Below are 11720 nucleotides of genomic sequence, written 5' to 3' on the forward strand. Positions count from 1 at the left end.
AAGAAAACCAGGTCAAAAAAACGTTATTAGTTTGCATCCCTGATTATTAAGCGCTCTTGCGGTGTTGTGATGTCAAACATCAGTCGTTGTTCGAAGCGCCGGTTGGTGGTTGTGGCATTTGTCCCGCCTCTCCTCCAATGTGATTGGACATTGATGTTCACCCAAAATTGAACTGTGGACGCTCAACGCGTAAACATGGACAAAACCTGCCAGCTGTTGGCGCTATTGAAAAGTGCGGCGCATGCATCCATTGGAAACAATTGAAAATATACGCCGGACGAGGCGAGAACACCTTTTTGTACACGCCACCTTAATAGGCTATTATTTTGCAACTTCTATTATGTACACCTCAGAGAATTACCGAGGTCCGGACCTCGGGGACCTCAATGGTGGGTATACGGCCCTGGGCGGGGCTAAATTCGGCTGGCATTAAGGCTAGGCTTCTCCCTGAATCTCTCCTCTCCCTGAATCTCTCCTCTCCCTGTGAACTGACAGGGGATTGTAAGATCGTTAAATATGTAAATCGTGTCCAATCCTTGCCGTGGGTGTTTACCACCAAGTCTCAAGTGTGGCACGCCTATCAAAACCCAGCGTTCAGGAGAGAGCCTCAAAACCAGTCTAGAAAATAGCCTATTACTTATTAGTTACAATGTTTTTGAATGTAAAAAGCACACAAAGATCATTAGTTGACCTCAGACAACAGTATAAAAAATTAAAAAAGCCAGTTCATGACACCTTTAAAACTGAAAGTATATATGATGATGTCATTCTTGACCTTGTACAGGGTCCGTGGATTATAAGTGGATAACTGTTGGGACAATTGAACATATGTTAGGTAGGGCGACGAGATGGGGAGAGAGGGAGTGCAGCTTATGTAGGCTACAAGATGAGAAAATTCATTCCGCTGTGGGACTGTCTTTTGCCCAGAAAGCACAGCTCCACCTCGGCCTGTCTCCTGACTGCGGCCCCTTTGTCTGGTTTGGGTAACGGAGACTACTTCTGCTGTTGATCCAAACACTGCGCTCATCATCCCTGTTCCTTTATTCCATCATGCGATGTCATCAGGCATGCTGGGTATTCTGGTTAAAACACCATTGATTATCAAAAAATGAGTTGTGAAAATATCACTCTACATGCGTGTTGTGTTGTCACAGGTCTCAGAGATTAATATTATTTTCAGATTCAGATCTTCATTTGTGTTCTGAAGATGAACAGAACTCTTACGGGTTTGGAACAACATGAGGGCGAGTAGTGGCCTGACAAGCCAGACCCACATCAAGATGTTTGGTCTGGGAACTCACCAATGACAGGGCTCAATCCGAGGGGCGGGATTAACGGTTGTCTTTGACTTTCAAACTCCCTCTGCACGGCGTGCACGCAGTATTGGATAGCGCTACAACCAACGAGAGCAACAAAGCTCGGCCCATACTCGGTCGGCAAAACTCATAACACATCTTCCCTTTTTTCAATAATAACCAACTGCAGAACCGCAGAACCCATATACGTCACTTTTACAACGCTCTGAGGACAACAGCGCCATGCCACAGTCTCATGCCGGAAGTGGGCGGAGTTCACGAAAACTAAACAATCGGCACGGCGGAAGAAGAGAACACGGTAAACAGCTGTTTTGTGTTGTGGTTTTAATCTATCAAGTTTATTTGTGTTGTGTATTTGATCTATCGTTGTTGTATTAACACTTTATACAGAACGTGGCTCTATTTTTTTCTAATGTGCTCTGCTTTACGATGTCTATCGCGTCTGTTGATATGGTCTTGGTTTAAGTAACATAATTGTTTGTGATTTTATTTTGTTGTTGGCGCCGTATTTTTTATTTGCTTTTATCTGATACTGACCAGTGTTTTATTTATTTTTCCCCCACTAATTTATTGAGGCATTACGATTTGGAGAGGATCAGCTTTACTTCATGTACATCAATGCAAGACATTCTGCAACAGTTTCTAATGCCCAGTGTTTTAAACTGACCAGATGGCACAGTACACCTTCAAATTCACTTCAAAAAGCAGCTGTCCATGGAGGTATGAAGGTTTTGAGTTATTTGTTTATACACAGTAGCAAGAAATAGTATTTATTTGTTGTCCCTTTTGAATTAGTTGGTTATAAAGTTTCAAGTGTATATATATATATATATATATATATATATATATATATATATATATATATATATATAGTGCTTAAGCTAACAAAATGCAAACACTATTTCATGTGTTTGAATGTGTCCCATTAAAATTAAATTAAGTACACAACCAAGCATTATATATATCTGTTTGATTTTGTTGCAGTAAATTGACAATCAGAATGTCACCCAGGATAATGGAAGCTGATCAAAAACAAGGTTAGTTTTAAAGGCTCTAATAAAGACATAAGCTACTTATACAGATAGTGTGTTGTTATATGTCACATTTTCCAGGAATGTTCTTCTATTCTATAATGTTCGATTGTTTTAGACTGTTCCACAACAGTTGGATGGCTCTATTGACAGTAGGATCTTCATGTTAATGGTAAGAAAAAGAAGGAAAAGGTCTTTTTTTTTTTAAATACAAGCTTCCCTTCATTAGGATAAAAAACATGAGGGCTTTTCACACTTGAAATAGTAAACTCCGGGTATACAGAATCTTGGGTTATCTTGCTTCATGTTTCACACTGATCATCATTTACCTGAGATGAACAATTAATCCTGGGTATTCATACACTGCCGTTCCACACTGTACTTTTATAAACCATGGGATAACATATGTGCAGTATCAGGGTCACTGACAGACACTGCACTGCACACAATATGTTTTCATAAATGCTCAAGCTTTGCATGTCCTTGTATTACAAGTTTTTCCTGAATGGACATTTCAGACTATACAATAATTTAAATGGTCTCTTCTTCGCTGCAATTGCGTTTTCTGTTTGCATTTGATGTTTTTCCTGTTTGCACAGTGTTTCAGTGACTGTCCAAAGCACGTAAATATAAAAGTGTGAAATGTTACTTTACCCGAGGTTAAAAGTGTGTTTAGAATGACGATAAGCTCAGTGTGAGAAGCCCTATGAAGTGCTTGCCTTTAATTTCTGTATACACTTTGAACTGAAAATGGTTAATTAATTTGATTGTGACAGGGTATCATTTATGTCAGAAATTTAGACATGAGAAACTGAATTTCACAACTTTATTATACATGCTACATCCTGACTTAAACACACGATATTGTTAAAACACTTCCAACATTTCATCCTATTTTTTTGTACCCTTGTCTCATGAAGGAGCCACGGATCACAGAAGACTCTGGAACAACCAAAAGTTTTCAACAGTTTAGTGGAAGAGCCCTGATTTCTGAAATGTGAAAGTGGAAGACTAGGAAAAAGCCCTTCAACTTTCACAGGCTGAATGGTTGACCGACAACTGGCCAAAGAGACAGTTGTCAATGTTTATAGAGGTTACATTTATTTTAGATTTAATTTGTCATGTACCTGCTGTGCAATAACTTTCAACTTAGTTCAATTTATTCCCCTTGGTCTGATTGTGTATTTTTTTTAAAGCAAACCCAAGCTAGTATATGATGCCTTTGCTACTTAAGGGGATTTTTAAGGAACATTTTATAAAATTAAACAATTTCTGTGTGTTTTGGGGTTTGATTAATCTGAATCATGCATAACAGTGTATAATTGTGTAATATATATTATCTACTATGAATAAAAGGTTTATTCTGAGATGCTTGAGTAAAAAACAAATATATTGTGTCATAAAAATAAATGTTCAAATGCTCAATCTTTGTTTTCATTTTTTGTGTGTTAAGATTTATGTTCAGTTTATCTAATATAATATTTAAGACATAATATAAATAAATAAAAAATAATAGCAACTTTTTACTTTAAAAACGTTACAATGTTTTTTTTTATAAATACATTTTTTAACGTAAATTATTTTATTTTGTATTAATATCCAGTATTGTTTATTTTAAAACATATTTATATGATTTAACTATGAGTGAGTATATCTATCTAGTCTATCTATCATCTCTCTATCTATCTTCAGTTAGAACTTATTAATTAAATACTTGACATTATTAACATCGTTTAAACTTTGGGCTTGAAACGCTCCAAATAGAGCAATGTATGCGAAGATAAATCAGCTCCGCCCACTTCCGGCATGAGACTGTGGCGTGGCGCTGTTGTCGCCCTCAGACTGTTGTGAGTGACGTATATGGGTTCTGCGGTTCTGCAGTTAGACCTGTCTCCCTTTTTTCCCTTCCCTTTGTTTTTTTCTCAGAGAAAAGCTCAACTCCAAGTGTTCCAGAGTCGCGGTCAAAGCTGATTCGAACGACAGCCGTTTACCTGTTTCTGTGTTTACTAGAAGCACCCTAGCGCAACTCGGCCGTCATTATGTTAAGCCCCGCCCACCAACTCTATATACAATGTGATTGGCCCGACCAGGGTTTGGTGTTTACAGCTCAGAAGTGTATTGAGAGTTGCTAGACGACACTCGCGGCAAATTAGATTTGCTGCCGCTAGGGTGCGTCTAGATTTCTAGGCTAAGCGAGTCGTCTATGACAGAATTTTATTTTTTTCGGTGAACTGTCCCCTTAAATATTTGGATTTCCTGTGAAATCTTTAAGGGGGAAGTGAAGACAATGTTAAAGCTTCTAAATAAGCAAATTTGGATGGGAATAAATGTAATGCAGGTTCATGAATCTTTGCCAGAATGTCTGCTTGTACCTGCAGAAATTTTACTAAATTAAGTAAATAATAATTATTCTGATTATATCCTTACATCCATACACAATAATAACGTAACACATTACCATAGTTTATCTTGTTAGTAAAAAGGATCAGAATTTTTTGAATGAATACATATTTTTAATTTAGGTCAATGGTAATTTATAAACATTATTGTTAATACATTTTCATTCATTATAAATTCATTTTAATTTAAAATGTAAAAAATGCATATGTAGATGTTAGCGTCAACACATTCACAATGATTTGGCTGTTTTAATCAGTTTTTTACATATTTCAAATACTGAGAAGCAAACAAAAGTTAATTGTTTTTTCAACCAAATGATTTATTCAATGCATAATGCATGTCAATCAGATATTATTTAAACTGTGAAATGTGAATGAGTATTTCATACATGAAGACTTTACATGTGGATTCATCCACACAGTCCTGCAAACGAATCGCCATGACAACACAAACACATTTATCAGTCACCAGAATAGATATTTCAGTCAGAAGCAGCACGAGCTGCCGTCCCTAAAATTGCAGACAGGGAGCAGCACTGAGACCAGCAGCCCAACGTGGCAAAAGGCACGGGTTGAGAGAGGGGATGAAAAAAAGGTGTACAAGACCAGACGATTCCAGAAACACAAGCTGTACAAGACATAAATTTCATCCTGATTATAAATTCTGACAAGTGCCACCTTTAGGTTTTCCCCCGAGGGAGAAAAAGCAAATACAAGACCAAGCGCTGATAGCAAAATAAACTGATAGTCTTACTTCCCCCACTACTGCAGCCACAGAAATGCATCTTGCATGTTCAAACATGGATGAGTGAGAAATTAAAGTATTAATAATTAAAAAAAAAAAAAAAAAAAACTCAACCCACATCATGCACGCTTTCAAACATACTCTTACTTGCACAAACAGGTACCTGAGAAGACTTCACATAATCTAATGGTACACTGACACTCTTGCTCATTCAAGCACTCTCTAGAGGTACAAGATGAGAAAATTCATTCCGCTGTGGGACTGTCTTTTGCCCAGAAAACACAGCTCCACCTCGGCCTGTCTCCTGACTGCGGCCCCTTTGTCTGGTTTGGGTAACGGAGACTTCTTCTGCTGTTGATCCAAACACTGCGCTCATCATCCCTGTTCCCTTATTCCATCATGCGATGTCATCAGGCATGCTGGGTATTCTGGTTAAAACGCCATTGATTATCACCAAATGAATTGTGAAAATACCTTTCAGCTACGAGTGTCATCATAACATGATATAAACAATTAAAGAAAATTTGCACATTCTGCTTCCATTAACTGGGTTTTTACTCCCCGGTAATGTTTGGGCGAGTTCAAAAAAAAAAAAGCTTTAGTCTATAAAATGTGATGAGTTAAAACGGGCCCCGTGGCCCCCGGTGGTTCAGCTGCAGGCGTTTGTAAGCGATGAACCCTGCTGTTGCTACTGCTAGGGCGACCACAGCATATAATGTCCATGTACCAAAAGCAGATGAAGATTCTCCATCGGCACGAGAGCTTGTGGGGCCGTTCTGCAGGATAGGCTGTAGACATACACAAATACATACGAGTGAAGTTGACTGACAGTTCCCAGAGACGGTATCTACATCACAATCACGATGTTCTGCGGTACTTACTCGCTGCTGTACGCGAAGATGCACATCTTCTCCTGCAGACCGAAACAGCTCCACCGCTGCTCCATGAGACAGATTTTCCAACTTCTGGCCATTTATCTACACAAAATAATCACATACACATCACTCATCTAAAGTGCTCATATCGATAAATCGAACTTTCAGTAATATTTGGAAATAAGAGCACAATTATGTGTATGTGTATTTTTATATATATAGTATATATTTTATATATATAAAAAAACACACACAAGGTGGTGGCCAAAATTATTAGAACACCTGACAGATCTGGAAACATTTACGTTCTTTGCCTCCAAAACATGACTTAATTACATAATGTTAATGTAACATGCAGATGGTTGCTCTGAGAACAACAAATCAGATGAAGTGAGTCATACTGTTTTTATACACTTTAATATTTGGTATTTCCACCTTTAACAGCAATTCCAGCAGCACATCTCTCTGGCATAGTGTCAATGGCCCTCATTTATCAAAAGTGCGTACACCAAATTTCCAGCGTACACCTTGCGTACACCCAAACCCACGGTGACTTTGAGATTTATCAATATGGACGTTGGCGTACGGCACGCTCAAATCCTACGCCAGCTCAGGAGGTGGTGCACGCACGTTTGAGTTAGTGCAAAAATGCGCAGAAAAACAATTCCTAACACCACAAAACGCACTGACAAGATATGCTATATGACCCACTGTTAAAAACCACAACAACAACATTCAGTGTTTATTTTTGTGCAACATGAACGTCAATGTTTAATTTGTGTGACTTTACCAAAGCGTTTGATTTGTAGGCATATGTATTCCTCCAGTCGCGAGCCTGTGCGCTTTATCTGACGTTTCAGGCCCGCCTGGCCCGGCAGCTGCACACGGACTGGGACTAAAATAATTCAGACTGACAAAATAATAAAAATGACCTTCTTCTTTTAAATAATAATAAAACCAATAAAAAACGACAATCTTCTTCTAAATAGCAAGCGTCATTAAGAATAAAAATCATAATAATAAGAAGAAGAATCTTACAAATTGTCATGTAATTATTAATGTGAATGAATGGTACTCCACATCACATCATCATCACTATTGTACCCCAATACATGTGCCGTGATACGAAATTAAATGCTAACTGTTTCAAAACGTGCTGTAAAATAATGCAGTGATGGTAATTTATCATCCTAACAGCTATACTGAGAAACTGCTGGAGTACGCTTCTCAACCTCCACATTATTAAGAGTACTCGTAATTTGGGTCCATATTTTGTTTTTGTAGGCGTCTTTAATCCCACTCTTTAAACTCCCAAATAAATTTTTTTTTTTTTTTTTCCCACTCCCCTGGTGATCGGCTCGATGTCCACGTCGGAGAAGTTTCGCTTCTTTGCCGTCTTCTGTTTGTCCATGGCGTGAAATAAGGGCGTGGGGGAGGCGGAGACTTGAATATATAGGGGCGTGCTATTCTAATGACGATCGTTTTCAGCCGCGGCATTTATCAAGGGCAAGTATTGCATACACCTGGATTGCAGAGGTGCGCACAGTTTCATAAATCAGGCGGTGAGAGGAGTGTAAGCATAATCTTACGCCAACATATACACCAGTTTCTACGCAAGATTGATAAATGAGGGCCAATATATTTCCTCTGAGAACTAAAACACTTATGTTATCCCATGCCTTCTGCAACTGACGCCAAAGGCTTTCCTTTGAATGTACAATAGATCTGTCCATTTTATTTTCCCACTCGCCATATATAGGGTCAGTACGGATTGTTTTAAAATAAATTAATACTTTATTTAAGCAAGAATTCAATAAATTGATTAAAAGTGACCATTCATTTCAAATGTGGTTCTTTTGAACTTTTTTTATTCATCAAAGAATCCTGAAATAAATCTACCAGTTTCAATAAAATATTAAGCAGCACATCATTTTTTTTAACATTGATAATAATAATAATTGATTGAATAATTTATAATAATAATAAATGTCTCTTGAGCAGAAAATAAGTATATTAGAAGGATTTCTGAAGGATCATGTGACACTAAAGACTGCAGGAATGATGCTGAAATTCAGCTTAGCCTTCCAGGATTAAATTGCATTTTAAAATATATTCAAATAGAAAATAGTTATTTTATATTCTAATAATATTTCACAATATTACTGTTTTTGCAGTTAAATGTATCTACTTCTGTTCTGGCAACACATCCAGATAAAAATAGTGTAATGCTCAAGTAGCATCATTATTCTGAGGATCTGCATTACAGCTGAATAGGGTCATCCACAGAAACAGCTTTGAGTTACAGTAAATCACTCACGTTGCAGTATTGTATAGTGAAGTGGCAGTGTAAGCTCACACTTAAGTACAGAGATATTCAAGAATTAAGTATTAGTAAAGTTTAATTTGTTGAGTTTGTAATTTGTACAGTACATTAGAGTGGTTTTACCGCAATAATTTTATCTCCCTCCTGCAGTTGTCCATCCAGCGCAGCCGCTCCGTTTTCTTTGATTTTTGCCACATAGATTCCGCTGTCATTCATTATATACTGCTGGTCCACTCCACCCACTATATTAAACCCCAGACCTGACAGAGACAGAGAGGATGTTACACACAGCTCCAGGTTGGACTACTAACATGATTAATGTTCAGAAGGCCTTAATGTGATTTCTGAAGAAACAGAGACTGTGAACAAACAGACATGATAAAGTGATAGAGTGGACTTAATTCACACACACACTCATGGGAAATATCACTGTGAAATGCAGTCCTCACAGTCAGAAACATTTTGTAGCTATGCTAACATATAATGCATGGAATTTGAAATCAGAACATTTGAAATTAGAGATTGAAATTATGCAGTAATAAAAAAACACTATGTAACGCTCTGTGTGCAATAAAAAAAAAATTTGTAGTAAGAAACACGTTCCTCTTATTTTCTCTTGTATGTATTTTAGTAGGTTGATACAACTCTAATTTAAAGTCACAATGAAATGGAAGAAGAGACCTTTTCCTTCGAATTGTTAAGTACATCCATTACAAGGTAAACATTACAAGGTAATTTTTTTGTTGTTGTAAAAATACAAGAACAAATCATTCAAAATTATCTATAACATGCATTTAGATAGAGTGTATTTTCACATTTTAAATGTGCTTTATTTATGATGTAATTTTCAAAATTAAAACGTAATTTATGATGCATCTAAATATGATTGGCAAGACAACATAGTCTGTACCTAAAAACAAACAAAAGATCAGTTATGCAACACTGCACACTGGTGGACAGTTTTGCACCTGGTATTGTAAAAATTATGTAAAATATGATTATATCTGATCCAGCACATGGGTCTAATTTAATTCATGGGGGGTTAAGAACAGGACATTTTCTTTCCAATATTGTCATTTGGATTGTTTAAAGGGGTGAGTCTGGTACCAGTTAAACAAACTGATTTGATTTTGACCTATAGAGTTGATGACGTATGATGCCTTTTCTATTGTTTTACAGTCATACAATTAAATCACAAGTCAAAGTCTACAGCTATCAGAGCAGTTTTCCATGACCCTGCAGAGGTCACACACCAACGCATTATATAACAGTTTAATCAAAGTCAACAGGCAGTTGAGACGATCAGCTACTATGGCCCGGAACCAGAACCACAAATCTTGAAAGACTTCAATATCAGCCAAACATAGTGTGCTTGAATCTGCGAGAAATGCGTCTGTATATGTAGGTCCATATCTCGGATGGTGCGTTGAGCTGGTTCTGGACTAAACTTTCGCTTTCATAACAGCACAAACGTCTCTAAATAAACCCAATCTACACGTCTGCAGAATCCGTTCGGGTCCAGATTATTTGTTCGGGTTTACGGCGGCCGTTGTGTCAGCACTTATTGCTGAAGCGGGCCGAACCAGCAGCAACGAACCGCCGGACTGAACTCTGTTTCAACAGCTCCAATAGTGCGGGGGAAGTCGAAGAGAGAGCCAAACTTACCAGCCGGGCCTCTTTTCAGTGTAATATCCGTAACGCCTGGCGCGTTGTGTGCGGATCCGTTCATGATGTCGGAAAAGTTCTACTTTTTAATTCCCGAAACAGCTAAAAGAGCCTCATAAAGCGTGCCAACTCCGCCTGCTTCCTCTCTAATGATGCTGGGAACGAGCGCACCCGCTACTGCCCCTAACGGACACCACCGGAACACTTTCAAATACACTGCAGTGATGGGACGTCTGACTCATTCGAGAGTCGGTTCTTGCAAACAGTTCGCCATATTGCATGAGACATGCTCTAAAACCGGGGTTTTCAATCTTTTAGATGCCGCGGACCCCCTTTATGATTATCCCTGTGCGAGTAACCCCCATCCAAAATGTATAAGGCATTTGTATTTTATAAACACTAAAAATACACAAAAAATTTGTTTCAGTTACATTATTTTATATTTTGATCTAGTCAATGTAGTAATGCATTGTTATATGTATTATTTATTATATATTATTATTTATTTCTTGATATATTCTATAAATCTAATTTTATGTATTTAATAGATTCATATTTTAATAGTTTTTTTATTTATTTAGATGCAATTTATTGCTTTACATTAATTTTATTACTTGTAATTTATTGCTCATTAATTTAAAATTTCATTATTATTTTCTTCTAGACTTCCACGGACCCCGTTACTCTCTTACTATTTGAAAACCACTGCTCCAAAATGTCCCGTTTTGTCACATAGGCTTATTGATGTTATTGCTGCTTTTTTTTTTTTTTAGTTTATTGCATTTTTATTGTAGAAATTAAATAGCACATTCACAACACAATAATTAATCTGCATCTCAAACATTTGAAAATTTTAATGTACATATAAGGAACAGCTGGAGGACCAATTTGCAACTTATTAGGTCAATTGGCAACATGATTGGGCATAAAAAGAGCCTCTCAGAGTGGCAGTGTCTCTCAGAAGTCAAGATGGGCAGAAGATCACAAAATTTTTGCTGTGGCGAAAAATAGTGGAGCAATATCAGAAAGGAGTTTCTCAGTGAAAAATTGCAAATAGTTTAAAGTTATCATCATCTACAGTGCATAATATCATCCAAAGATTCAGAGAATCTGGAACAATCTCTGTGCGTAAGGGTCAAGGCCGGAAAACCATACTGGATGCCCCTGATCTTCGGGCCCTTAGACGGCACTGCATCACATACAGGAATCCTACTGTAATGGAAATCACAGCATGGGCTCAGGAATACTTCCAGAAAACATTGTCGGTGAACACAATGCACCGTGCCATTCACTGTTGCCGGCTAAAACTCTATAGGTCAAAAAAGAAGCCATATCTAAATATGATCCAGAAATGCAGGCGTTTTCT

At 37.5% G+C, this 11720-nt stretch overlaps 1 protein-coding gene and 1 long non-coding RNA gene across 3 annotated transcripts; one reads left to right on the forward strand and one right to left on the reverse strand.

Annotated features, from left to right (window-relative positions):
* The first annotated feature begins 1488 nt into the window (after positions 1-1488).
* On the forward strand, positions 1489-3772 carry LOC137044975 (uncharacterized). 2 transcript variants are annotated; one of them, XR_010898661.1, is made up of 5 exons: positions 1489-1614; positions 1892-2036; positions 2301-2353; positions 2466-2519; positions 3268-3772. It is a non-coding gene; the product is annotated as an uncharacterized lncRNA (long non-coding RNA). The 2 variants fall into 2 exon arrangements; XR_010898660.1 differs by lacking the exon at positions 1489-1614 and having other exon boundaries at positions 1654-2036.
* Positions 3773-5045: 1273 nt separating this feature from the next.
* On the reverse strand, positions 5046-10547 carry synj2bp (synaptojanin 2 binding protein). Its single transcript, XM_067420897.1, has 4 exons — positions 10355-10547; positions 8813-8949; positions 6373-6468; positions 5046-6279 (listed from the first exon to the last, which is right to left on the reverse strand). Exons 1-4 carry the CDS (start codon positions 10416-10418, stop codon positions 6112-6114), a joined length of 465 nt encoding a protein of 154 aa, XP_067276998.1. The 5' UTR covers positions 10419-10547; the 3' UTR covers positions 5046-6111.
* Between the last annotated feature and the right edge of the window lie 1173 nt (positions 10548-11720).

Source organism: Pseudorasbora parva, chromosome 17 (assembly GCF_024679245.1).
Source record: "Pseudorasbora parva isolate DD20220531a chromosome 17, ASM2467924v1, whole genome shotgun sequence".
NCBI lineage: Eukaryota > Metazoa > Chordata > Actinopteri > Cypriniformes > Gobionidae > Pseudorasbora > Pseudorasbora parva.